The sequence below is a fragment of the Calonectris borealis genome, chromosome 7 (assembly GCF_964195595.1).
Source record: "Calonectris borealis chromosome 7, bCalBor7.hap1.2, whole genome shotgun sequence".
NCBI lineage: Eukaryota > Metazoa > Chordata > Aves > Procellariiformes > Procellariidae > Calonectris > Calonectris borealis.
In genome coordinates this window covers 30,429,746-30,456,643 of record NC_134318.1, presented here as the reverse complement: position 1 = coordinate 30,456,643, position 26,898 = coordinate 30,429,746, and the positions used below count along the sequence as shown (strand labels likewise).

General features: G+C 47.8%; 1 protein-coding gene across 1 annotated transcript in view; it reads left to right on the top strand.

The window, feature by feature from the left end:
• The window catches only part of SH3PXD2A (SH3 and PX domains 2A), a 267,687-nt gene that overhangs the window by 79,817 nt on the left and 160,972 nt on the right, over positions 1-26,898 (top strand). Inside the window, exon 3 of the mRNA XM_075154979.1 lies at positions 1,321-1,396. Coding sequence (XP_075011080.1) covers positions 1,321-1,396 — 76 coding nt within the window. The remainder of the gene's footprint in view (positions 1-1,320; positions 1,397-26,898) is intronic.

Genomic DNA, 26,898 nt, shown 5'->3' with positions numbered 1-26,898 from the left:
CTGCAAGGTCAAGTGGCAGGACCGCTTGCTTTCCTTCCTTACCTTCCTCAGAGGCCACAGGGCCTGAGGACTGTGGGTTGAAAGACATCTCTCCTGGTCTGTTGGAAGCGAGTCACTGGGCTTTGGTGTTCCCCCAGCCCAAGGAAGCCACGGGCTGAATGACAGCGAAAGGGTGCAGAGGGTAAATGGGAGGGGTGAGAGGCTCTGGCAGTTTTCAGGGCTGAGAACGATCTCTTGGGCAGGTCCATGAAGGTGCCTCTGGAGCAGCTGTTTCTTTCCTTTCTGGCTGAGGTTGTGCATGGCCTTTCAGCTGGTGTTCAGCCTTAGTGGCACGGGTCCATCCGGGCTCATCACCCAAAGAGAAATTGTAGGGCTGATTTAGGAACATCAGGTCAGCGTACTGCTTTCCTAGGCTTGCTTCCATAGAAAGTCACTAGTGATCAGCAGTCTTCTCCACCGTGCAAGCTGGCCATAGCCATCAATGAGCTCCTCAGGTTGAAGGCTGGTTGTGGCTCTGCGATACAACAGGATCCTGGGTCTGGTCGGCCCTTGGGGGTGTGTTAGAAACAGGTGGTTGTGGTGGGCAGGGTTTAGGAGCTGATGGGGCAAGATCTTAGCTCAGGTGGTCCATAACCACGTACTCAGTGGTGCTTGTCACAGGCTGAGGGCACGTCCAGCGTGAGCTGTGCCTTCTGCCCATTCGAGGTGGTGTCCTCCAGGATGCTCTGCTCTCCCGGGGCTCCCTCCCTGCTCCCCTTTCTCTGGTGCTGTCCTCCATGTCGGGACTGCAGTGGAAGATATTACCAAACCCATCTCTCCCTGGGAAAGCAGGAGTGCTCTTACTGGACCAGGGCAGCGGGCAGTGCCTTGCCAGCAAAAGGCAGAGTGGGTGTTTTATTAAATAACCTTTAATCTGGTTGCTTGAACAGCATTTTTAGCCAGGCGGGTGGTCTGTCGCAGGGACAGGTAAAAACTGTGTCTCCAGCAATGCAGGCAGGCTGTGGATTAGAGAGGAGGCGTGTGTTTTGTAACGAAGGATGAGACCCTAATTTTAGGACAGTGGCAAGGCCGGGCTCAGATGTCTGTCTAGGCCCCGTCCCAGCTTCTCTGTGCTGCCAGGCACTTGCCCTCCCTTTCTTGGAGTGAACTGTATCATACCTTTTTATGTACAGACTCCCCTGCAGCGAGGCAGAGGGATTCCTGCTGTTGCGTTGCTTTGCTAATCCTCTTTTAAACCACACACAGACCAAGAGATCCCCTGGTCCCTATGCGGCCGGTCCATATTTTCCCCCTAAGACGTTTGTTCTGTTTCCTTTGCAGATGCAGCTTCTGGACAAGTTCCCTATTGAAGGAGGCCAGAAAGACCCCAAGCAAAGAATCATCCCTTTTCTACCAGGTAATGCTGTGGGAAAAGCCCTAAATAAGATGAGTGAGAGCAGTTGGGGACCGGTCTTACAAATGCCTTTTCCCTGGGAGCTCGTACATGCTGCCCTGTGATACCAGACCTCCACCTCCTCCTAAAATAACTGGCATGGTGTTTAGGGCTCCCGGGAGATCTTGCATCAGCTGTTCAGGTTCAGGTTGGCTCGTGCCCTGCCGCACAAAGGGATTTGATGGCTTCTGCGGGGCTGTGCCTGTGGGGTGCAACCAGACAGCCTGAGCTTGGGCCGCCAGTGGGGAGGCCACTGGAGACCAGAGACACCGTTGTCTTCGTTTCTGAATGCTGCGGCTCTGCAGACACTGTTACTGTACAATAAGGAATGAATAATTACAGTTGCCACTGGGATATAAAGGAAACTGAAAGAAGGTTAAATGCAAACAGGGATTTCTGCAACGCTGGCCAAAAAGATAAGTAAATATCTCTTTGGCCTGAGCCACTGTCCCTCTGACAGCTTTCAGAGAGGGGCTGGACATGATGGATATCCTCTCCTCAGGGTAATGGCACACACTTCCACACAGCTTCTCCCAGCAGTGACTGCAGGGATGGCACGGGGGAGATGCGCAGACCACAGCGTGCTCTTGGAAGTGCACGCTCGGGCCAGCTCTCTATTGTCTGACTGCACGATCCTGGCTGTTGGTTTAAAATTTGGCTCGCTGCACTGCCTGTCAGGATAAATGGAGTATTTTCAGCCTGTTAAAAGGTCCATTCTGTCTTTAACTATAAAAAAGAGATCCCAACTCTTCCCCAAAGGTCTGTAAAGAGAAGCTGGGGTGGGAGGGCTTAGTCCTCTCCAGGAGCATGCTGCGGGCCCCAGCGCTGTTTGCAGGCAGAGCGGCTGCTCCAGATGTGTGGTGAGCACGGCTCCTGGGCGAGCAGGGAAGCAGGGACTTGGAAACCAGCAGCATTGGAGCCGCAGTAGGGTGGCATGGCAGCCTGGCAGCCTCCATGGGCCTTCTGGAAGGCAGCCCCAGGGTCGGGGTTTGCTCTCTGCAGTGCTCTGTGCTGCATCCAGCCCCTCTGCAGCCAGGGGGAGGTGGTGTTGCCCTCCATTTCCAACCTGGAATGAGGAGAGGAGTCCAAGCGTGGGCTCTGTTTCCAGCTGTGCCACCAACAAAGTCATAGACAAGTCACTTTGTGAAACCTCTGTATGATGAGGATGGATACTGCTGGCCTGCCTTTCTTGTTGTAAAGCATTTTGAGATCCTTGAAAAGCACTGTACAGGAGTGCAAATGGCTTTAGGTGAGGTGCTGTAGAAAAAACTCTGCAGGTAGTCTGCAGGTAACAGTTGTTCCTCCTGTATTGATCGTCACTGACCCATTTCTTTTACTTTGTCCTAGAAAAATGTTGGCTGAATGCAGGTGACTGATGCTCAGCCTGTGTGCAGTTCTTAGTGATTGATGTCCTGATATATGGGTGGGTGATATTTGCAGAGGATGAGATGCATCCCATATGCCCATTACAACACTTCCTACCCTTCCCACCCTCCAAGAACATGAGGGAGATGGTACTGCTGCTGTCCTTGAGGGGAAGAGTTATATCTGGAAAACATTTGGGTTGACTGAGTGTCCCGAAAAGAGAAGCTGCCAGAACAGAATAGACCTCAGCTGTATTTAATTTAAAATTTCTGTGATATACGTTCTACTTTTGATATCGAATCTCTGCCTCTTTCTTGTTGAACTGCTGAAAAGCCCTTGTTGCTTTACCCGGGAACAAGGTGACTCAGCTAAATGTCAAACAATGTCAAACTCTGTTAAATAAACTAGCTGCCGTAATTAGGATACGCATGGCATTTCTGCAGCCGGAGCCGTGGATTACTGAAACAAATATCTAGCTATAAACTGTCTTAATTAAAAAACAGCAAGGCAGATGTTTGTACTTAAATCCTTCTTTTATGAAGATGTTATGATCTTGCTTGCTTATTATGGGCCTGACTCAGCCAAGCTGGAGTGACTCTGTGTGCTGGGTTCTGAGTGCCCAGGGTTTGCCCGTGCCACTTGCCAGCTTGGGCGACTTCTCCCCATTGGGTATGGTTTAGAAAGTCAATGCATGCCAGCCCGTAACTCCCGCTTGTCAGCGATGCTGTGGTGCTCTCCTGAAATAAAGGCGTGATCTGAGCCTGGGAATTGAGGAGCCACCTTTGCAGGTCACTTTGCCATGGCAGAGGGTGCGTACAGGACTGGCCAGCAGGTCACCTGTAGCTTGGTGGAGCCGCAGCAGCAGCCGCTGCTCCATAGGCAGAAGTGGGTGGTGGTGGTACCTGAATCTCCTGCTGCAGCGAAAGGCTGGAAAGGAAGAACTGCGGAATGGCCACGGCAGGTTGGGCCACAGGGCCACCCAGCCCTGGTGGTGGCCTGTTGTGGGTCCCGAAGAAGGAGTACAGTCTCTCCCTTCCTACACTCTGACTGTTTAGCAGTCGCAGCAGGGTTTGGGGGATCAGGACGCTGGGTCTGATTCTGGCATGGAGATGGAGAAGGGAAGATGTCTAAACTGACAGATGAACGGCCTTTGGGACACCCTCCTGGTCTATCCATGATCATCTGGATGGGAGACAGGGCATGCAGAGGGTCTCATTGGGTGAAAGCAAGCTCCACATCTCCTTCCCACAGGGAAAGGGCTAGCATGTGCTCAGCTGTCACCCTGGTACGGTGAGGAGCACCGCTTGGCTATGCATCTGGAGCAAGAGGCTGAACAGTCCTCCAGGTCCTGTAGCTTGGGCACAGTCATGCTATGTCTCAGCTTACGCCGCACAAAGCAGGGATGGTGGTGCATGATCCTTACTTATGTGGAAAACAAAAGGTGTCCCATTGCCCTGTTCAGCTCCCGGCTGTACATCTCTCTCCCTCCCGCTGTCTGCACAGACTGCAGAAGTGTTTTGCTGCAGGTTTCATCCCCACCTGGGTGCAGATGGCTACTGCTTTGCTGACGCCTTATGTGTTGGTGGTGGTTCTTGCTTTCCGCACAGATGATAACCCCCTTTTGCACTCACCGCTGCTGGTTTGGAGTGGTTGTATGGTTGCAAATTACTGGGCAAGGTGCCTCCCTGTTGGGGCAATCAAGCTTTAGTATTTGACTGTGCTGGAAGCCTTTTACCATAAAAACCAGGAAAGTGTAACAGAGTTCAGAGCGTTGCCCACCAAGGAGAGACCATACTGGGTTCAACAGCAGGGAAGTGCAGTTTTTCTTTCCTCTAGGCATCTTTATCTTATTTCTGTCAATTTCTTTCTTCAAATATTCTCCCCCCCTCTTCCTTCTTACACAAGTAAGGACTCTTCAGCTTTCAGTGCCATGAAGAGGTGCAAGGAAATAATAAGCAGTGTCAGGTAGTCCTGTAAAAGATGTCCTGTGGATTATTTTGTAGTTTTACTTTTTCAGAGTCACTCCCCTGCCTTCAATTTTTCTGTGTGTGTTTGGTTTTTACCATACCAAGAGGGCAAAACTTAGATTTTTTTCCTCCCCTTTCCCCATTTTATCTTTTTCCCATGAGTTTTTTCTTTATTCTCTCTGATTTCCCTTGTTACTGTTGGAAAAGCATCAGGGGAGGTGAGGCAGAAGAAAACCACATAAGAAAATACGTTTGTGGGGTGGCCAGAGAGCATTTTTTTAGTTGGTGGTATGAAATTTTTGTTTGGGAGGAAGGAGGAAAATTGTAAAAGAGTAAGAATAAAATTTGCTGCAAAAACCCTTTCTAGACCAAAGACTGTTTGATACTGTAAGAAGACAGAGATGAAAAGTGCTGTTTTGCTGTACCAGTGGGACTGTTGGTTGAGCCCATTTGCAGTGCACCGATTTCTCCATCATCTCTCCCGCTCCATATCTGAAGAGCAACCTTTGGAGTGTGGACTCAAAGCTTTGCTACTTTTATATCTGCAGAGAAAAGAGGTTATGGATTTGGGCTCCCTTATTTCAGGGATCTTGAGAGGATCAGTGAAGGAACTTCAGCTGGAAGGAGAAGACTGGTCTGCTGTGCTTTAGAGAACACAGTGGCAAGTACAAATGACAGAGATGGGGCGATGCAACCCTGGGATTAACAGTTTTGCAGTGGTTGACCCAAGACTCCAGGGCTTGCATTGTTTTTCGTTTCTCTTGGCATTAAGTGGAAGAGCCATCTGGAGACAAAGCTGAAGTTGGAGGGATGTCAGGTCCTCTGTGTCTTCCAAGGCATGGCCTTAGGGGAAACACTGCACAGTGTGAAATCATCCCATTGCGCTGGCTACTGGGCTGCAGATCCCTGCCGTGGAGAGAGGCTTGGGCTCTCCATGGCACGGAGGTCCAAGCACTGATGATGGCAGCCCCTTGCACTTTCTGCCCAGATTCCAGCTTGGTCCCTGCCTGGACTTCAAACCAGTTTTGAGCCCCGCTTTAAAAATTGGAGATTTTTGCATAAACTGTGCTGAAAGGAGAAGATCCTCACGGGGTGCCTGCTCTGCAGCTTCCCTGCTGCCTGGAGAGGGAGACATCCTGCTCCAGGAGCCTGCTTTGTTTGCCTCATTTTCCTTACCCTTGGGAAGCCGAGTCCTATCCCAGGGGACCAGGGGGGTCGGTGCAAGCTACCCTACCAGCTCGGTCAGGCAGCTGCAGAAGCAACACACCGGCCCTCTGCCCCCAGCGCTTGGGAGCCTCTGCCAGAGAGGCACCTTCTCTCTTCCTTTCTTTCCCGCTCGGATTTTCCTCCTCCCTTGATGAGGGTGAGGAAAGAGGAAACCATCCTTTTTGGAGCACATCCTGCCAGCGAAGCTTGGTGGCTGCATCCTGGGGCACCGGGAGGGATGCTGGCATGGTGGATGAGATGTCACCAGCCATTGTCTGACCCAGCCGTGCCCTCATAACCTGCTTTCCCCCAAGAAGAGAAATGCCCCAGCACCATCTCAAAGGGGTCTCTGGGGCTTTCTCCTTCCTCGGCCCCGAGGCAGCGGGAACACGCAGTGTGCCTGCTGAGGCATTTTAAGGACAGGCAGCAAATACAGGGCGGTAAGAAGATGCTTGCAGGTAGTGCAGGTTTCACCCCGTTTTTTGCTCCCGAGCTGTGGCGTGTGGCTCGTGCCAGCGATGGCGGGTGGGGAGCGGGGTGAGCTGCTCCGTGCCGGGAGGGCTTTGCCCGACTGCGTAATCTCTGGGCGAGGCTCCCGGTTCCCCAGAGGAGTCCCAGCCTCTCCTCCTCGAGGTTTGCTAGGGGGCCGTTCCCTGAGCAAAGTGGGAGCCCGGCCCCACGCATGAGTCAGGAGGGCTGTGGGAAGGGAGAGGTGCAGTCGCAGAGGGCGCGGGAGGCCATCCCAGCACCGCCCAGATACCTGGGGCTGGCGAGGGGTGCCGGCAGGCAGGGAGCACTGGCGGCGGGCAGGAGCCTCCCCATTTTGCACAATGCAGGAGGACGGTGAATAACCTCTCCCCAGCACCGGCCGGGACCTTCCTCGCCTCCATTTCTGCCGCTCGCGGGCTGCAGTGGGGAAGGAGATCTCCTGCCGATGAACTGCATCCCAGGTGGATATGTCTGCTTTTCGGTTTTGGTTTGGTGTGTGGGTTTTTTTTTTTTCCTCTCCCCTTTCCAATGCTGTGTTTGGGGAAGAGGAAGCTGAGGAGAAAGGCTTGAGCAGGTTTGCAACAGCAGGATTTCGTCCATGGTGATGAGAGCAGCTTTTTTTCCTCTCGGTTGTGTATATTCCCGGTTTGCTCCTTTTGTTTTTCTCCGGGCTGGAGGAGAAACAGCATTTTGTTCAGAGATCTTGGGGGATTATTCTTGCACTGAAGCAGAGATGACGAGCTCATCCTAACAACCAGCACCGCGGTGACCTTCAGATCCAGCGGTTCATGTTCCACCCGTGTAAATCAAGACCAGGATCAGCAAAATTAGGATGTGGCCGTGTGTAATTTTGTCAAAGGTGCTGCATTTCAGCAGTGGTCCGTGCATGCAAGGGGTTTTCAACGTTTATTCTGCCCACCTCGGGAGGCGGGGGGCACGGTGACTGCAAGGAGCACGCTGGCCGAGGAGGACCCTTAGAAATCTCAGAGATACTCTTATTGTAGGCTATTTTCTCCTTTGGAGAGGCAGTTGCTCGTTGGGCATTTAAAAGGAAATGCATTCCCTGTCCTAATTCTTAGTGGGATTTTATGCGCAAAAATATATTTCATTTCAGACTTGTTTTCCGTTTTTTATTATCCTCTCCTGCAGCACTCTAGGCCAGGGCAGCAAGGTGTTAGTAAGTGATTTTAACTTTTCTTTGGAGTCATTTTGAATTCCTGACCTACACGGAAATAAACTGTGTTGCAGCAGTTCAGAGCCAGTCAAAAAGTAGCTTAAAGGTTAAAAAAAAAAAAGGAGAGATCAGGTAAAATTGTCTTTATCTTAGACCCAGTCATATCTGACTTTTTAGATTAAAATATGGATTAAGTTATTAAACAGCATTCCTTTAATATACAGGGGTAGTCTTGCAGGTGTGATAGGCACACACACACACAGAGAGGAGTCTCAGATGTCTGGTTTGCTGCGCCTTACCTGTTTAGCACAAATAACAGAGATATTCTGCTGTGCTTTCCGGAATATGAGGCAGCAAACTTGGTCAGATGGAGAAAGAGGAGCTCTGCCCCCCATCCCCTTCCACCCATCTGCAGTAAATCAGCATCGCAGTCCCCTGTCCCCACCTCAGAGGAGCTGCCAGGGGGTGAGGAGGTGACCCTTAGCACTGCGGCATGGGATGCTGGGGGCTTGAACAGCTGTGGAGAGCTTTTTGGGGGCCACTCCATAATGCAATATAATTTCCTTTTAACATACATATTTTCAGTTTTCCTGCCTGTTCTTTGAAAGGGGAGAGTGCTTCCACGTTTGAACTTAACTTCTATTTGAGCCAGGGTAGCAAGACGGCTAACAGGTCCTTGGCTTGTTTCCACTCCAGCTTATTTAGGATTTGGGTGATGCCGAGCTTCTGGTGAGCTGCTCTTCAGCAGCTCCTATTGTTTGAGAAAGCGGTTTCTATTGTTTCTTTCTATTTTCTGCCTTGCTAGGAGAGCTGTTGCGGAAAATTCATCTCCTGTCTCTCACAAGAGGAGAATGGATTTCCTGTCGGCTCCGGGCTTGAAGGGAAAGCAGGGGCTGCCGGGAGGAAGCGGTTGTTCCTTGGCCGGGCGGCGGGAGCATTGATGATTTCAAGGGGAGCGGGCAGGCACATTATTTTCTTCAGGCTCCGTGGAGATATTTTTAGGGTTTAAGTCTTTTCTGGTTGAAAGGCTTGAAGTCGTCAAGTGTGAGGTCATAGGATGCCCTTAGGCTTCCTATTGAAGAAGCTGTGGAACAGGCAGCCACCAGTGACCGCCAGCTTTCAGAGCTGCCCGCCAAGGAAGGGGCTGTAACGAGCCCCATGTAATGGAGTGCAGGGGGGCTTTTGGCTTTGTGTGCTGAGCCTGTTTCACAGGCATCGTCAGGCCTTCTGGAGGTCCTCGGGCATTAATAAGGCATGAGCCAAAGGCCTGATTTCATTACAAAAGGAAGAAAAAGGGAAAAAAAACCCCAATGCTTGCATCTGCCCAAGTAACTGGTCCTCTTCCCTCTCTTTCAGTCTCTTCTGAGTCCTTTCTCAGCATACAGGTCCAAAATCCACTGGCCGGCAGCTGAAACAAGGGGCTGGAATGGGAAAAACCTACAGAATATTTTTCTGGTGCTTGTATCTGCTCCTCTCACACAGGTTAGGAGCTGGTATTTTGCTCAACCAGAAACTACCTCTGGGCAGAAATCAGCATATGCAGAACATGATGTGCCTCTCATCAGACCATTTGAGTCTCCTGATGAGAGTTTTGTAATGATCAAGCCACAGTTTCACAGGAAAACAAAGAATGGAACGGGGTTTTGGTTTGGGTTTGCTTGAAGCCAGAGCTAATGGGGATTTTTTTTTTTTTTTCCAGCGCTGGATGCTAGACCGAAAAAGCCAGGGCAGGTTTTCAGTGTGGTGTAGCTGCTTGGACTCCTTGGAGGAATATACAGACATTTTTACTCAGAAATTAGTTGGATTTTCATTCTTGTTTTTAAAGGCAATAAATAAACACGATTATAGACTTGAAAAGCAGTTTGAGCTGCATTGGGCTCGTCGTTTCCTCAGGCAGCCGTTCCAGATGAGTGTGCCCTCTACTACTATAATTACTTTTTAAAAATAACTCTGCAAGTCTGTAATCTAAAGTGGGTGGTATGTAGCAAGTCTGAGAGCATTCTGCATTCAACCCACAGGCTGGGGAGAGGGTGACTTTATATAAGGGTTTGCTTGTCTTCGTCTCTGGGTTGAAATCTGACTTTTTCCCACAATCCATCAACAAATGGCCCATATAATGAAAGTGCTTTTTAACACGGGAGTCAAGCTTGCCAGGGACTCGGATGGCTTTGCAGCCCCACAGGCTCTAGCTATTCCCTCTGGATGTTACTTCTCTGCCTGATCTTGTCTCTGTTGTATTCAGATTTAAGCTGTCTGGGCAATAGAGGAGAGCAGAGCCCAGCTGAGATTCACAGCTAAGTAATAGTCTAGACCTCTGTTTGAATCTGTTTTCAGCCCACTTTGCCTTTTGGCTGGGCCAGCCGATTTATTTATATACTCACATGCTTAAAATAGGTTGTGATTATTTTTTTCCTGTGGATTGGAAACAATGAACCTGGGAATTTGCTGCTTCATCGCAAGTGATTTCTCCTACTTTATTTTCTCTATCTATTAAGCTTTTTGGGTGCTGATGTTCTTAAGTGTGGTGCGTTTGCAGACCTCCCTGCTCCACAATGCAGCTATTTTCAGGCTCTCGTGAACATGTTTGTCCTTACTCATAAGGGGATCTTTATACTCAGGAGCAGAGTGAGGGGATACTGCAGGCAGCGATTTGCCAAACTGCATCTACTTCCACTATAATGAAATAACCCATGGCAGTGTCTGCCCCCCTGTGATTTTTTTTTAGAGTTGTAGTCCTGTTTAATGGGAAAGCTGAGGTGGAGAGAGGGAAATAACGTGGGAATTAGGAAGAGGAAACCAAGGGTAGGTAGATGAGGAAAAGAAAGTCAGTCAGTCCTAGAATTGGGAAATTCAATCCTCTTGAGCTTCTCCCATTCAGAGAGGTGCTAATACAGGCCCCAGGCTTGTACTCAGGATGGAGGTAATTAATGTTTGCTCTCAAATTTCCTTGGGTCTGAAGTTAAGCACTTTCACCATGTCATTTTCTATCAGGGTTTTGCCACCTCTAAATAAAGAGCGGAAAATTACATTCCTTCTGCTTTTACATCCTAAGCATCGGCAAGTTCAGACTTGCAGGTTCCTTCTCATATTCAGGGCTCTGAACAGCACACAGCTGACCTGGAATAAGCAAAACATTTGCAATCTGGTTTGGCCCTTGATGAGGTTTTTTTGGAGGTGTTCAGGCTGGTGGGTAGACGTTTTCACTGAGTGCACCGTTAGATGTGATTCCCACCAAATTCTTCCAACTCCTCTTCCAACTCTTCCCACCAAACGCAGGATAGCTTGATACCCTCTCAGGCAAGCAGTAAACCCACCAGACTGGAGTACAGGGTAAAGGCATTTGTGCCTATTCCCACTAGGCAGTGTCGTCACTGCTGGTCTATTTAAATCATTAGATGCGGAGAGCAGAAGGGGAAAAATTCCTATCTTAATCCCAGCTCCTACGAAACAGAGCAAATGCAGGATTGTGTGTTTAGCAGATTTCCTCTTGGGAAGAGAAGTCTCCTATAGATAATGATCCTTTTAGCAACATCTCCAGTGAACGAGGCTTTGTCCGAAGAACAAAGAAAAAGTTGCAAGCTTGAAACATGCCTGAATTTCCTGAGTGCGCTCGCCGCTGCGTGCAGGCAGGAAGCTGTGTGAGTCTGGTTTGGATGTTTGCTCTGAAGTGGCATAAACAGAGTGTCGGGTCTCCCGGGACCCTGATCTGACCCGTGGACTAAGCTGCAGCTACGAGAAGGACTACCATAGTCATGCAGCTCTGTGCCTGTGCCCCTGACTGTCCCGTCTCCCCTCTGGCCAAATCCATCCTCTGAAGATTCCGGGTGGATGCAGGAGCCAGCAGCGGAGATGAGCGGTGCAGCCACAGCAGACCCAGCACAGGCGGGTGTTAAGCTGCCAGCCAGCAGGGAACTCATTTCCTGCGCAATTATGAAAACAGCTGATCTGTGACATTTTAAGAAGGGGGAGAAAATACAGGGCAGGGGAAGGAAGGCCCCGGCTACATAAATATTTGCTTTTGTACAATGTCGCAGCCACCCCCTTCTCCCAGGGGCTGGGAGAAGAAGGGGTTGCTTGCTGCTGGCTCTGGTACGTGGTGACAGGGGACAGGAGAGCCACCAGTGGGCTGCCTGCAGCTGGAAGAAGCACGCTCTCCACCAAGCAAAAGCTGCTCTGCTGGAGTGAGATACTGCCCTGCTTGACCCCGCTGCTCCCTGCTGCATCCCACAGCCAGGGATGTGCTGCTGGAATGCCGAGAGCTTGCTTGAACCACCTGCCTGGGCCTCTCTTCCAGCTCCTTGGTCTTGCTCTAACAAAGCCAAGCTAGTGAGGTACCCCTGCTAGGGAGGTATATCCCTGCTCCTTCCCAGAGAGCAGCCTTGGGAAGGGGGCTGGGGAAATGAAGGCACGAAGCTTTCAGGGTAGTGCTGCTGCAGGCAGATGAGGTGTCCAGGGTCTGGGGACTGCAGCATCTCGTGTGATGCCACCACCACGTCACATGCCCACTGCCAGCCAGGTCTGGAGCAGACGTGAGCCATGTTGTGTGCAGAAGAGGCACTTGCTAGACCTGATTGAAAAAGACCCTTGGACACAGGTCAAAAAAAGACCCTCAGAGACGGGGAAAAGATTTTCTTTTGGTCATGGCATTATTCAACCTGATATAATCCCGGTTTTCAATTTCTTTCCCTCACCCTACACAAAAATGTTATTTTTTCCAGCCCTGTCAAAGAGAGGGTGAATTGACGCTCTTTGGTCTATAAATGCTGCTCAGTTGTCCTTTCATTAGCCCTCTCGGCCGGGGTGGCTGGTGCAGTGCCATGCAGATGCTGTGTACATTTGACACGGTATCTGACTGCCGGGGCAGCTCCGAAGTCCCTCCCGTGTGTACTCAGCGGGCGGAGGGACGGCTGCGGCGTGCTTTGCCTGAGGTCCAGTTAGTCTGTGTTTGTAGCCAGGATCGCACTGTCTAAGCCATGTTTCTGCAGTACAGCAGTCTGCGACGGTTGTGTCAACACGGGGTGACCTGTATGTAAAGAGGTTCAGTGAGTCCCATTAATAGTGACACCAATCCACTATTGGATCTCGGCGTATGCTGCTCTCCCAGTGGTGTCTATGAAACCAGAAGAGTTGGAATAGGTGGGATTCAGAGGTTTGTTTCATGCAAGTGGTTGATGTGGTAACAGAGGTACCTCCAGCCTGTTTTCCTCCTCCCCTTTCATCAAGGAAATATTGGCTAAGCTCACTCCCCAGGACATGCGCCATCACTCAGTGAATAAACACAAGGGATTTGTGTTGTGGGTTAATTCTGCTGCTGGAAATCAAACCCCATCCGTGGTCAGATGACTTTTTTTTCTTGGAAAGGGACCAAGGTTAAGAAGACAAGGAAGGCAGGTTAGTTAAAATATGTCAAAGTCTCTTGGGTGTAAGTAAAGACTATAAATAAAAGCCTTTTAACTTGGAAAAGAACTTTAGAGTGATATGATCAGGTTCAATTTAGTCCAAATATTGCTTTATGCCATTAAGCTGTTATCAAGTTTTGGTTCAATTGCAATAGTTTTATGGCTTTGGTGCAGTGGGAACAGTTGCAGCCTTTATGCAAGTACAGCATTTCCCCTGAAACGTTTGCAGTGAAGACTGCTGTATTGTGCAGGAACCTGGGAGTAAACTGCCTGGAAACGAATAGCTGGGGAGGTGACCTTCTCTTTTCTTTCTCCATTCCAGAGTAACTACACAATCTAAGGATTTATATCATGAACAATGAGGGGATTTAAATGAGGTTTAGTTTTACATTCTCGTTAATGAATCCTCAAACTTGGTAATAAAAGCTGAACGTTTTTACTTATTTCCTCTTAAACTGCAAGCATGTCTGATTCAGCAGCACCTTGAGATGATTTGTCAGGATGAGAAAATAAGTCACATCCCTCTTCCTCTTGGGATTAATAGGGAACTAGAATAATCCTGTACCCATAATATTATTTCAGTTGGGTTTGCATAATAGCTTGGAAATGGTTATACTCGATGCAATGCTTTGTAATGATGATGTTTCATCCTTTGAAGTTAGATTAATTCATGTCACAGAGTCAGATCCGCACAAATAATAAACCACATATTGTTATTTTTTCCAGTTTCTCTTAACGAGCTCTCATCTAAGCTTTACTATGGTCGATTAGAAGTAAGTGGATTTTAATGCTGTTTCTGCAGATATCCAGCACCATCACAGCCAGGAAAGTCCTGTCTCGCATTTGGTGTCTTCACATGTTAGTGTGGCTGTGGGTTTAGGAAGATCTTGGTGTTCCTAAGGAGTCTTGCTGCGTGCATGCCTCTGCTCTGCAGAGCATGAGTACTTCCACCAAAATCACTGTAGCTGACCCTCTCCATGAGCCAAGGTTTTTCGCATGCATCTGGACCATTATTCCTGGCTTGCATTAGGGAAAGTGAGAGAAATCAGGCCCCCCGTAATTACTTACAAGCTGCGAGCTAGGCACATATGTAAATATTTTCAGGGTCACAACTTAGCTCTTTATTTTTAATATACTTTGTTATTAGTAATCATTTTTGAAGAGATTGAAAATCCCACCCATAAGTTTCTGTAGCGTCAAGCCTACTCAGCCTTGACCTCTGCTCCCAGTGGTATCATTGGATTTACTGTTGACTTCAGCAGGAGCAGTCACAGCGGGTCTGAGTGCTTTTGAAAACCCTTTCCCTGTGTTTTTCTGTATAAAGCCCATCACTGTAGCTGCCAGATTATATGACACTAGGGTTTAAAACGACTTAAGAATGAAATCAAACTGATAAGAAGGCTAAGATGTAATAAAGCTAAGCAAAGTAAATTTGTTTTCTTTCTAAGACAAAGTGACTTTCACAAGGTTTTAATTTTCTCTGGCCCAAGTGGAAAAACAATTGAGTTTGGTTCATTCTGCGCGTGCATGCTGGGCATGTGTCGATACTGCTCCTGTGAAGCCCCAGAGAAGACGTCCTGCATCCACCGCCATGCGTGAGCTTACCCCGGGCACGTGGGAGCAGGTGAGGGGGGCTGGAGCCCACTTAGGGGGCTCAGCTTCAATTTCTTTCTGTCCCCAACCATAGTGTGCGATCTTGGGAATCATTAGTTAAGCCCATGTGTAGTCATTAATTCTGCCCAAGACTCGTCCTTAGTTTTCCCCGCTGCTAGAGGTGCTTTACAAATAGGAAGCAGAAGATCTGTGACTCAGGTGGGATACAGAGGGTCCAAATCTACCACCAGACACTCTGCACTTCTTTTACTGGGGAAAAAGAGACAAACTAGAATTGCCTTATCTCCCCGTGGCGTTAAAAGAATAAATCCATAAAACATTGTGTAGCACTCAAATACTGCAGCACTAAGGTCCTTCTGTAATTACCTATGCCTTTATTGCCGTGCTTAAAGCCTCCATGCACACATCTGTTTGCAGATGTCCTGTGGAGCAGGGTGGTCTCTTGCTGTAACAGTGATGATAAATACTTTGCTCTTATGGATTAGATTATTCCTCACCAAGTCGTTCTCTGTTTCACTGGAGGTCAGCTATACTCATCATCTGTTAGGATTTTCTCCCCCTGGGCCTCTTTTTTTTTTTTTTGCAATTAAACCAGATCCTTTGTTCCACGGTGTCAGCAGATAGGAGCGTTCCTCCAGGCAGCCGTGGAGACAGAAAGGTGTGGGCAAGGGTGTTGCCTCTCTGCAGGTTTCTGCTCCTCTTCTCCCATCGCCAGCTCCCTGCGCCTGACACTCGCTCCAAGAGGTGGTTGTGTCCTCTCCATACCATCCACTCCCCGGTTCACCTCCCCTTGAAAAGAGAGTCCAGATGTTATAATCCTCTGGTAAGCCCTAAAACTGGCAGGATTTTTGTGTTTGTTTCCCTCCTCCTGTTTTATTTTCATAAGCCTATAGATTGACTTTATTTCTCTTACAGGTTTCTAGGCTGGGAGACTGCTATTCATCCGCTTTTAATTAAAGCAATATAGGGAATTAGGCCTTTCACAGGGGTGGTTCTGGTGAGGCTATGAGTGTTTTTGTTAGTTTTCCTCCCTTCTGAGCAAATGCTTGGAAGTGTGAGTTGGAGCTTAAGCGTTTTAATTACCGGGGAGTAAATTTACTACATTATGGTGAAGTGATTTCTTTGCAAAGGAAAAATTGGTTCCTGGCTGCTGCTGTGTGCAATAGCATAACTAAGAGAGGATGGTTCGCCGCTGCATCCTCAGAGGACAGGAGGGAATATGAATTTGGGCATCAAAGGGCTGAGGCAGTTGGCGGGGGGGGCTTAGGGTGATCCGTGGCTTTTGCAGTATGGCGTGAAGGAGGAGAGGTGGTGGGAGCCCGGTCCCTCCTCCTGGCAGTGCCTGGCTGTTTCCCACAAGAGCCTGGATTAGATTAAGCTGCCCAAGGCACAGTTTGTCTTGACGTTGGTACCACACTAAAAGAGCATGGGTGTAGGGCTGAGCGCGGCAGGGGAGAGCAAAGCACGGCTCTTCCCAGGCAATTTACAGTCTCTCACTCCCTTTTTGTCCTCCTTCAAAGCAGTGCTCTCGGGCTTATAAAACACAGCCTCGTGCAAGCAGAGGTTGGTGCAGACAGGGTGTAGGAACCTCCCATTGGCACATGGGGATCACAGACTGGGCTTTTTCTGGGTGTTGGGGCAGGCAGTGAAAGCCTCCTTCCCAAGAACATGATTATTATTTTGGGTGAGCAAGCAAAGGATCTCAAGAGCAGGTCTCCGGCTGACCTAGGGAAGCAGCTGGCTTTTCCGCCTGGAGTGTTCGAATTATTTCAGGACAGTTTTACAGCATGAAAGACTCCAGCAGGAAATTTTCAGAAGAGCCCAAGTGTCATCTGACCCCGGCTCCTGTTTTCTAAAGTGTCAGTGTGTTCCTGGTGTGTGTTCGTGTGTGTGTGTTTGGAAATTTGACTTCTGTTTCAAATTGGTTAGCTATTTTAATACAATGGAAGGAAAACTATTACCCTGAGTGTCAAGAGCATCAGTATGCTTGCAGGAAAACCTGTATTTACTCGTGGGTCCTTGGGGAGGGGGGATAATCCTTTTCAGTCTCATTAACTTCTGTCTCTTGCTTCTGTCCTTCTTACACGTTGCTTGTTTCCGGCACAAGGACACAGCTTCTCTTGGCTTCCTCAGCCCCATGAGTCCCACATAGGACCTTGTGGTGCTGCAGAGCAGCCAGCACGGGTGTTTGTGCCTCTTTCTGAGGTCCCTTGGGTCCATCCAATGCCAGCATGTGATGAAGGGACTGTTCCCCCACGCTCCTCTCTTTTCTTCTCTCATCTCTCCCCTGAAACGGTTTGCTGTCCCCCAGAGGCTTCACTGGTGCTGCATATGGTTCTAATCTTGTGGCGTAGCCGGGCTGGATTCTCACTCGCAGCAATGAGACATCGGCTCCCACGTCACTCAGTTTGGTTCTGATCCGTGCTCGTCCCAGGGCCAGCCTCTGCTCTCATTAACGGCTTTTTCATTCGGAAATGTGCGCTTCCCTTTCTGCAGCGTTTCCCTATTGCAATGCCTAGAAAGGGCCAAGAAAGAATTTTTCTTTCCACCATTTGCGATGCCTGGGGTTCCTCAGGGGCTCTGGGTTTATTCTGTGGTTTGTTACTGATGCAGGTTTCCTGGGGGTTATAAGACGATCTAAAGCAACCTGACTTGTTGAGCTGATTCAGAAGTGACCCTCCTGAATCACTCCCAGGCAGCTGAGCTGTCTGAAGAGTTGACTGCAGGGGATTGATCTGCTTGTCATTAAAAACAAAATGTTCTGCACGCCTTCAAAAATATCAGAAATAAGTTTAGATTCTTTGTTTTGTGAATATTTTCAAAAAGGTCATTTCAGTGCCCTCTTTTTCAAGTAATAGTTATTTGATTAAACTCCAATGCAATATCTGAAATGCACCTGTCTTGCCCTCTTGGCACATGAACAAAAATTAATAAAATGTGAGTTAAAATAAACAATGTGGAAAACAGTGTCATCCAAAGAAACATTAACACCCCCCCACCTGCTGAACTACAAAAGAAACACTTATGAAAAAGGCTCATCTGGTGCTGTTTCTGGGTAAATAACATGAAAAAGAAGGTACTTGAAACAAGGTTTGTGTATTGACTCAGAGTGATTTAAGGATCTGCTTGGGATTCAGATGGCTCTCCCTTCAGAGAAGGGAAAATGAGAAGACTGGAAAGTGCATACTTATGAAATGCTCAAGATGTGTGTGTAAGATAAGGCTTGACACAGCATCAGTGAGTAAGTGGAAAAACTCCTTTTAATTCCCCTGCGCTCTGGTTAAGGTCTTCAACAAGTAATCAGGCTCATTGTGCATAGCCCTTTGCCCCCTGTTGGTCTTCTCCTCACTGTGTCCCTTCCTCATCATGTCAGGTTCACCTTGGAGAGCAAAGTCATTGGAACTGCTCATTACTTGAGTGTGTGCTAAGGTAGATTGTCTGAAACCACGGGCTTAGACCAGGTGAAAGGGGGAAGCACAGCGGTGAATCAGACCTAAACTTTTCTTCGTGTCCTAAATATACTGAAAGTGCATCCTCCTTACTTGTTGTAGTGCATTGGAGAGGTGATTTTGGATTTGGACTGTCTGAGGAGGTGGGGAGTCTCCATCTTTGGAGGTCTATAACTACAGGTTAAACGGACTTCTTCAGTAGTGCCATAGGTAGAGTTGATTGTGCCATGAATCAAGGTAATGGATTTGCTGGTCTCTTGAGCTCCCTTCCAGTGCAGTATTTCCGTGATTTGGTTATCCGGAGCCATACTGTAAAAAGATCGTGATGAAGATTAATTTAGAGTGTGTAGAGATTGGACATGGAGGGTCAGCAGTTTGTGGTTGTAAGATCTTGGCCTCAAAAAGAAGAATTTTAGTCTACCCAGTAGTAGAAACTTCTCAAGATCTGATGTTTTCCTAAACTACTCCAGGTTTTTAATCCAAACCCCATGATTTCTGGACAACAGCCCTCTGATTTGTAAGTGGCACCAGTATAATTCTTGTCACCACAACACCAGTCCCTCAGTTGAATGTGCTCTTTGAAGTGTACGCGTATGAATGTTGCATTCAGAAGGTCTCATGTCACAGAGCAATCATTGTAGCAGTTGCAAGAAATACTTTTTATTTCCTCCTTCTTCTCTTCTCTGTCTATAAGGAAAAAGCCGAATCTTTCAAATCCATTTGCAACAACATAGTTTTATGTAACACAGCAGGTAATACTCTCTTGTGCAAGACGAGTGCAGTGGAAGGCTCTGCTGCGTGGTGTGGGCTGTTGGGTGCCTGAGGAACTTCTCTGCTGGGCTCCATTGGTCCCGCTTCCCTTCTCTCCCCATCCCCATCCCTTCATACACAGGACCTTACCAGTGGTTGAATCTTACCCAACGTTGCTGTGGCAAGTGCAGCATCACCAAGCTGCTGAACAGGCGGCCTTTAATGCTGCGTATTTCTTGCAGTCGGGTAGTTTTGAGGTATAACCTGGATTTTCTTTTGCACAGGTGCCCAGTGTTAATTCAGGTGCTCGGCACCTCTCTGCTATGTATTAACTTGTCCAAAAGCCACAGTGGAACTGAGCGTTTTGATTGTGAACAAATTAATCTCGAGAACTGTCTTGTGTTTGTACAGTGTCTGGGACGGTGGGTTTCTGCTCTGGGAATAAATATTTTGGAAAATATCTTCAGTTTGCTTGCAGAAGGACCGCTCCTCTCTAGCTATGTCCCCTGCCCTCACACCACTGGTTGGGAAGTGACATTTCCACCGTTCTGATCCTGAGAAGGGACCCACTCTTACTCTGCCCAGGGAAAAAGTGAGGGCTCGTTGGGCTCAAATCAGTGTGGAAAAATATTACGTGGGGTGAGGCTGAATTCCGTCCAAACATAAATAGAGTAGCATGGCCCAGAATATCTTTTCAGTCTAAATCTTGCTCAGCAGTCGAAAGTCCCAAGTACTAATAAAGTCACTGACTAATGAACATTACTCAGTTCCTTTGGGTGCTTGGCTAGGGGCACTCATAGTTTCCAGTCATACGATTACTCCTTTTTACTTTAAGCCGTCCTGTTTTCCTTTAGTCTTTCAGCCTTAAAGAAACATTGAGTAACTTTGTGATCTGCTTCTTAATGGCAAAGTCAAGGGATCCCGGAGACGTGGATCTCTTTGGATTCCTTTCCTGCTACCTGGAAACACCTTCTTTATCTCTGGTGCCAGGTGAAGTGTTAGTTTTCTGGTTTATTTTCCCTCACGCTTTTTCAGTCTCTCTTTCTTGACCCATTTCCACTGGAACTGAAAACAAAATTGGGATTTTCCAAGCAGAATTGTGTCTCTGAGATACGCGGTGGAGATGAATCGGCACCAGGACGTTCGCTTTGCACACTGGCTGTTTCATGAGGAGAGAGGAAGGGATTAAAATCCGAACCTGAACTGAAATTTGGCAAATTATCTCATTAAAAACCTTAGGGAATGCCAGCCCCAATTTCTGGACAGTTCATTCTTGAGTGCCTGTGGAGATATAAAGAACAGCGAGCCTCCAGATGAGTCATTAGCCTGGCGTATGGGGAACCTTCAATTCAATTCCTTGTGGTCTCTTGCAGGAGTTTACCTGCAGGAATAAACATCTGTCTTGTACACCTGAATGAGACCTGTGCGTCCCTGAGTTGTCATTGATACCTTGACCTGTGTCATTCAGAACTGCAGCATGGCCCCAGCGTTTAGTGACCGTCAGCATCCGGTCACGTCTCCAGGGACCTCGTGCCCGGTGGTGCGTCTTTGGGTGGGCCGTGGCTCTGCTGAGAGGTCTTGCACCCCTGTACCAAGTGGAGCTGCTGGTGTTGTGATTTCAAGTATGCAACCCATTGCCTTAGCTAAATTCACTCCTGTTGTACCACCGAGATACAGGTACACATCAGAGGGAGGACGATGAACGTTTTAGGTAGTTGTGCGACCCAGGAACTTGTTTCGCACCTCCAAATCAGAACGTGGGTCTGTGAAATGGTGGCTTGAGCTGCGTTGCCGAGTGCGGTCCTGAGCAAAGCCAGATCAGCCGTTTCATCCTGGCCTGGCTCCAGGTGATCTGTGTACATCTGCTGGTGGGGAGAGATGTGTTGCCTGCTTCCTAAATCTGGCCTGGGTATTTTTCACAGAAGTAACACCAAAGTATGCTTGGACTATAAAGAAACTGCAATTGAAAATTACTGGGACGTAGTTTCTGCAATAATTGTCTGCAATACCTGACACATGCCACAATCCAATTTTGTGGCTGTGCCGTGCTGGTGTATTTGGCTTATTTCATTGTGGGCATTGCATAGAAGTATCACCGTCAGTGAAATATCTCCATCTTTGGAGTCTAACACAGTGAATTTTGGATGGCAACACTACACTTCAGATTATGAATAGGGATAAAGAAGAATCCCACATCCAATTGACCGTGGCAAATCCAATTCAAACTGCAAAGGGATATTTTTCCTCCCATTAGGCAGAATGTGATTAATTTCCCATGTGGAAAATTGTTCAAGACAGACATGCTCGTAAATTATGGCATAAGAGATCCTATTACTACAAGCTCCATCAAAACCTACTGTGCCTCCCAAAATAGCAGTAAGAAGATAATTATATTAACAGCCTTTCTTGTTATTTGATGTATGACTGACATAGGCTGTAAGCTTATTTTCTGCCAGATTGGAGCCTTCATTTAAGGATGGATGCTTTGGCATTTGTGGACATTATCAATAATCCTTGGTTTCTGACATTTGGAATTAAAAATGTTACAGGCAAGTTTTTAAAATAGGGGATTGAAAGCCAATAGGTGCAAATGAGCCCACAGTTTAAAATGATGCATCCTCTGGGGATGAAGACTTAAAAACTTCGTATCCAAAAAGAAACCTGGTTTTACCAGCAAGGATTCTTGAAGGATCTGTTTTAGAATCTGTGCTGTTCAACCCAGGACCTGCAAAAGAGGGTGTTAGTGATATAACTAACTTAGCTGATCATGACATTTACTTAGAATACTCAAATTTGGAGCTGACTGCAAAAGGTTGGAGGAGGATCTCATGATACTGATGGTAAAAAGGCGGTTTGGTGTTGGTAAGCACAAAGCAGTGCTATGGGGGGGAAAAAAAGGATCATTGCAATCTAGGGAGGAGATTTCAGTAGTTCTGAGGATGTTTCCGTGAAAACTGCAGCTCAACAGTCAGCAGGAGTCAGAAAGCCAAAGGTGGTGTTTGAAAGAATTAGGCAAAGAATGGGGAACAAAACCCAGAGCTTCAGCTGCAGAAATCCACGATTTCCCCATGTCACGAATACCGTGTGCAGGTCCGGTCGTTGCCTCTCAGAAAGGGTATATAATAAAGTAAGGTGCTGAGAAGGATGACAGAGGTGATTACAGAGGTGAATTGGCTTCTGTATGAGGGGAATAAATAGACTAAAAGTCTTCAGTCTGGAATAAAGGTGATGGTTGGGATAGAGTAGAAGTTTGTGAAATCACAAAGAATTTGAGAGAGCGAGGAGGACATGATTATTTTTATTTTTCAGAGTGTAAAAACCAGGTGCAGCCTGTGAAATTTGGAAAGCAAGCTCAAAGAGAACAAAAGGAAGTATGTAATCACATGCTGTGTGATTAAATTATGAAATTCATTTCCAGAGGACTCTGTAGGGACCACAATATCTTTGGGTTCAAAAGTGTGCTAGAGCAGTTTCTGTAGGATGGAGCCAACACTGGTTGCTAAAAATTATTTTCTAATTCCAAAAAAGTCTAAGCACTGATGTGCAGGAATGGGGAGTGTGTATCAGGAGAAGGATCCCATTACATGTGTCCTGTTCTTGAATCTCTTGCCTATCTTTTACTGGCCACTCTTGTAGACAGGGAGCTGGACTACAGAGATCTTTGACCCAAGCAAATGCAACACTCTTACCTCACTGCAAGAAAGTGGACTAAATCTTCTGTCCCTTTTTAGTGTGTTAAAACTACCAGTGAGGCTGCATTCTGGAATTGTAGCAGCTAAACACATAGATGGTGATCCTCCATCTAGAACTGGAGGAGATGGCATCTGTCCATTCTTGACCTTCTACTTGGAGACCACAAGTCTGCAGGCTGGACCACCTCAGAGGGGTTATCTGAGGTACCCAATAGTGCAACTTTGTACCTCTGGCCAGCCCTGCGCAGCACTGCACACCAGGACACAAAGGCAAACAGCAATTGGGGAGCTGCCATTCCTGTGTGGTGGCACAGGGAGAGAAAGACCAGTTTGTTTGATGGTGTGGATTTTGTTAGCAGTCAGTCCCGTTTGGCTGCTCAGCGTCTCCATGGCTTCAAATGCAATTAATCAGGGCCCGAAAGGGTAATTATCAGCTCACATTCCTAATTCAGATTTCTGTGCCTATTCATGTTACTGTTTTTTCTTTGATTTAGCAATAAAGTTGGGGTTGTTTTCATGTTTTTATGCTGCTGGCCTAGCAATCCTTATTAAAAATAAAAAATAACAAAACATTAGTTTCCAGTCCACCTTTTTTTCTTCTCCCTGGGAAATGGAAAGGCCATATTAACCGTGAAAGGGAAACGAAAGCATGCATAGTCCTAGGGTCCTGCTGTCACCTTGGCTGAAGGCGCTTTTCCTTTCATGGGGCGTGTAATTGCTTAGAGCACTAATCCCTGAAAGAGGCTTTTTATTCTGCAGTGAGTGAAGCTGTTGACATCTGACAGTGCCGTTTCCTCCTTTGATCGGACGTAAGCACCTTGCTGACCCAGGAGAAGGTGGCCCTGGAAGGCTGGGGATGCTCTGCACCCTACACCCTGAGCCCCAGGGCAGCAGCTCTGTCCTCCGGGGTGCTCTCACACCCTTAATGCTGCATTTTCTTGGTCATGGAGGAACTGAGAGGAATTTTTCAGGGAGATTGTCCTCAGTTGTCTTCTGGCATCAGCAGGCACTGCTTGTGCCAAGTCACACGTGAGCATAGTTTGGATTAAGTGGCCTGAGCTGGAAATGGCTGAAGTGCTCGCACATGAAGGAGCTGGCTGTGAAGGAGGCGGGTTATCTGATAAGTAATTATAAAATCATTTCCCTGTTCCTGTGCATCAGTGAGCCGAGTGGTAACTGCTGGTGTTAGTGCTCTTAGTCATGCAGCCAAGGTGGAGCAATCTGAGTGAGCTTTGCTGTCCCTGAGAGGACGAGTGACTGGACGCTGGCTCGTGTTGGTGCAGGCTACGTGCGCCCGCATGGATCATGGTGTCCACTGCCGACCAAAGGAGTGGGTTAGCTGTGCATCCATCAGCTGGGAAGAGGCAATAAGGGTGGCTTCATGGTCAAGAGATAAAGAGGAGATGCTGCTGGGTGGTCTGGCTACAGACCTGACCCAAAGTCTGTTTAGGCAGGTGATGTAGCCAGATCGCACGTCCCAGCTGGGTTATTGCGCTGCAAGCACAGAGGAGGCAGGAGAAAGGGAGCAGGTCTGACTTCGGAGGCAGCGCAGAGAGGTGCAAACATGACCCCCAACATGTGCTGGAAATGAAAGTGCCCATCTGTCTTCTGCTGTAACACACAGTAATCGGCCATCCCTGCCTTAAAGCACTTGCTCATGAGCCTTTGAAATCAACAGTAGCTTTATCAGGGATCAGAGCAGGCAGAGAAGAAATCCCTACCAGAGATTGTCTTAATGACACAAAAAGGTAAGACATACTAAAAAGACATGTCTGGAACCAGAGAATGATGCCTGTGGTTTGAGGTGGTGTCTTGGTCTGCAGATGAGCTTCCTGACTCGGAGGCTGGCCAGCTTTGGTCTGGTTGTCATTCAACGGCTTGCTTCAGTGCCTGTCGTTGTCTACTGAAACTTCAGCTTAAAACTAGTCAGGGGTTTTGCTTAGAGGACTCCAGGAGCACCTTTCTCTTTGGAAAGAGAGAACAGTGCTCTGTTTTGCAAAGCACAGGGGATTTCGTTTCTGAATACTGCTCTCTGAGTTCCAGCCTCTGACAGGCACAGACACCTAGTTATGTTTGCCGCCGCGTTGTTTGTTTGTTTAATTTCTGCGTTAATTAGTGCCTTGCAAATACCACAACTGCTCTGAGGAGCACTGTCCCTACCAATCTGCTGAATTTCACCTCCTTTAATATGGGACGTGTACCTGGCAGCTGACTTAATCGAGGTCTTCCACAGGAGAGAATTTTGCCTCATTTGTGGCAGAAATTGAGGATTTGTTTTTTATTAGAATAAATGTTTGAACAGAAAGATTTTCTGGCCCCAGATGCTAAGGTAGTGTATTTTCATTCTGCGTGCAATCAGCAGAGGGATCTAGGGACTGGTTTTATTGCTTTCATTAGTGTGTGCTCATTTTGTGACCTTGTGAAGCCACCTTTGCATCCCTACCCCTCAATTTCTACCTGCAATGTTCCTGTAAGAGTATATGCCATAGCACTGCGTTATTGCATGACCTACCTCCTAGTAATAATAACTTTGATCTACGTGGTGTGAGTGCAAATATTATTTTATTCACAGCGCCGGTTCTCAACCAGCTTAAGGGTGGAGTCTCCCAAGCAGTGTTATTGCCAGTCATGCCAAAGGATGTGGCTAGGACCTTACTGAGCTTTTCCAGTGTAGTTTGGCAAGGGTACGGTGCAAATCCACCTCCCTCCAGTGACCTTGCTGCAAGGTCTTTGACCCCGGTGGATGGAGCTCAAAGGCTCCCTGTCGGTGAGGCTGGCACTGGCCCAGTGTCTGTGAGGTAGTGTCTTGGGCTTAGTGTCACACCAGCACGTGCATTAATGACAAGTCTCATAAGAGCTTATAAGACAGTGCAAATGTTTTAATAGGCTCAAACCGTTAAGGCTTCTGCTTTAAAAGATTGAGGTGGACCATATGGTTCTTCCGTGAGGGTCCATACCACCAAGTGTCAGTAGAAAGACTCCTATTGACTTCAACAGACCCCAGTGAGCAAGGTGGTACTTGATGTGTTTTTGGAAAGAGCAGAGGAAGAGTTTAGTTAGTGCAGCTACAGGGGCATGGGCTTGCCCTTCAGGAAGAGCATTTTTCATGGTTAAGGTGGCACAAAGGCATTTGAGAGGCTCTTGCCCTTTCCCACTCTGGGGCCAGGAGCTGGAGTGGCTCGGATGATACAAGCGTGTTGACCAGCAACCACGTAATATAAACAGGGGCTGCTGGTTCCCAAACTTGTTGGACCAACATGCAGTGATCCACATCATTCCCACACTGGCCAGGGAGTGAAAGTTACTCTTGAACATAGCTCTGCACACTGTCTGTGGACCACTAGTGATTTGGAGATCACAGGTTAGGAGCCACTAACTACCTAGGTGAAAGCAGGACACTGGCATCAGCTGGTACAGGAGAAAAACCAAGTGTTTCAGCAATGAGGCGTAGTGGTTGACGTTCCTCTGATCAGTTTGGTATAGGGTCTAGACAGTTTGATTGTTATTTAAGCCCTGATGTTTCCGCATGTTAGATGACTTGGTCCTGGAAATTTGGAAACGGATCTTTTTGGAGGATGTTCAACAAGACGCAGGGTGCAATGGATGTGTAAGTGTGCAGATTCTTATCTTAGGGGAGAAGTATGCATAGGCAAGGGTGATGCTTTGGATCTGAATAGGCTTTCCTGTTTTTCTGAGACTTTTGCTCCCAGCGTAGCAAAGACTGTGTGCGAAGAGGGGACGCTCCTGCATCCTCTGTGTGAGGAAGCCGTGCTGTTTCCTAAGGCAGTGTTTCTCGGATGTTTTGAAGACGTGACCCTCTTTTGGCTCCTCCTCGTCTCTGTGGGCCTCGGAATTTTCATCAGGTCGGTTCCTCCGGGTGAGGGTGTGCCAGTTGCCGGTGTTGCTGGCTGCAGGTATAAATGCCATTCTCCCTCCCTCCTCGGACAAACTGACTGCTTTCTGCACTTAAAAGCAGTTGGCTGCTTGCAGGCTAATGTAGCACTTGCAACCAGTAATTACAAATGAGTTCACTTTCCACCTTGGGGAAACTGAGCTGTGTAGTTCGAGGAGGCACTGATTTCACTGCAGAAATTGAAGACTTTGCTCACTGCATCAACACTCCCAACATTTTGCAACCACTCACAGACTGGGAAGTTCAGTTTTAAAGGATCTGGGGACTTGTGCTCACACTGAGATCCTCTTGTGTGGGGTAGATGCTTTACTTTGCTGTACTCTGGTGGTAAAGTTGTTTTAAGCAAGGTGATGGATCTCTTCAGGTTTGCTGGTGCATACAGACCAATACACAGAGAGCCGACCCACAGTAAGAAAATTGACAGGATATTTTCGTAGCACTTTTGCCT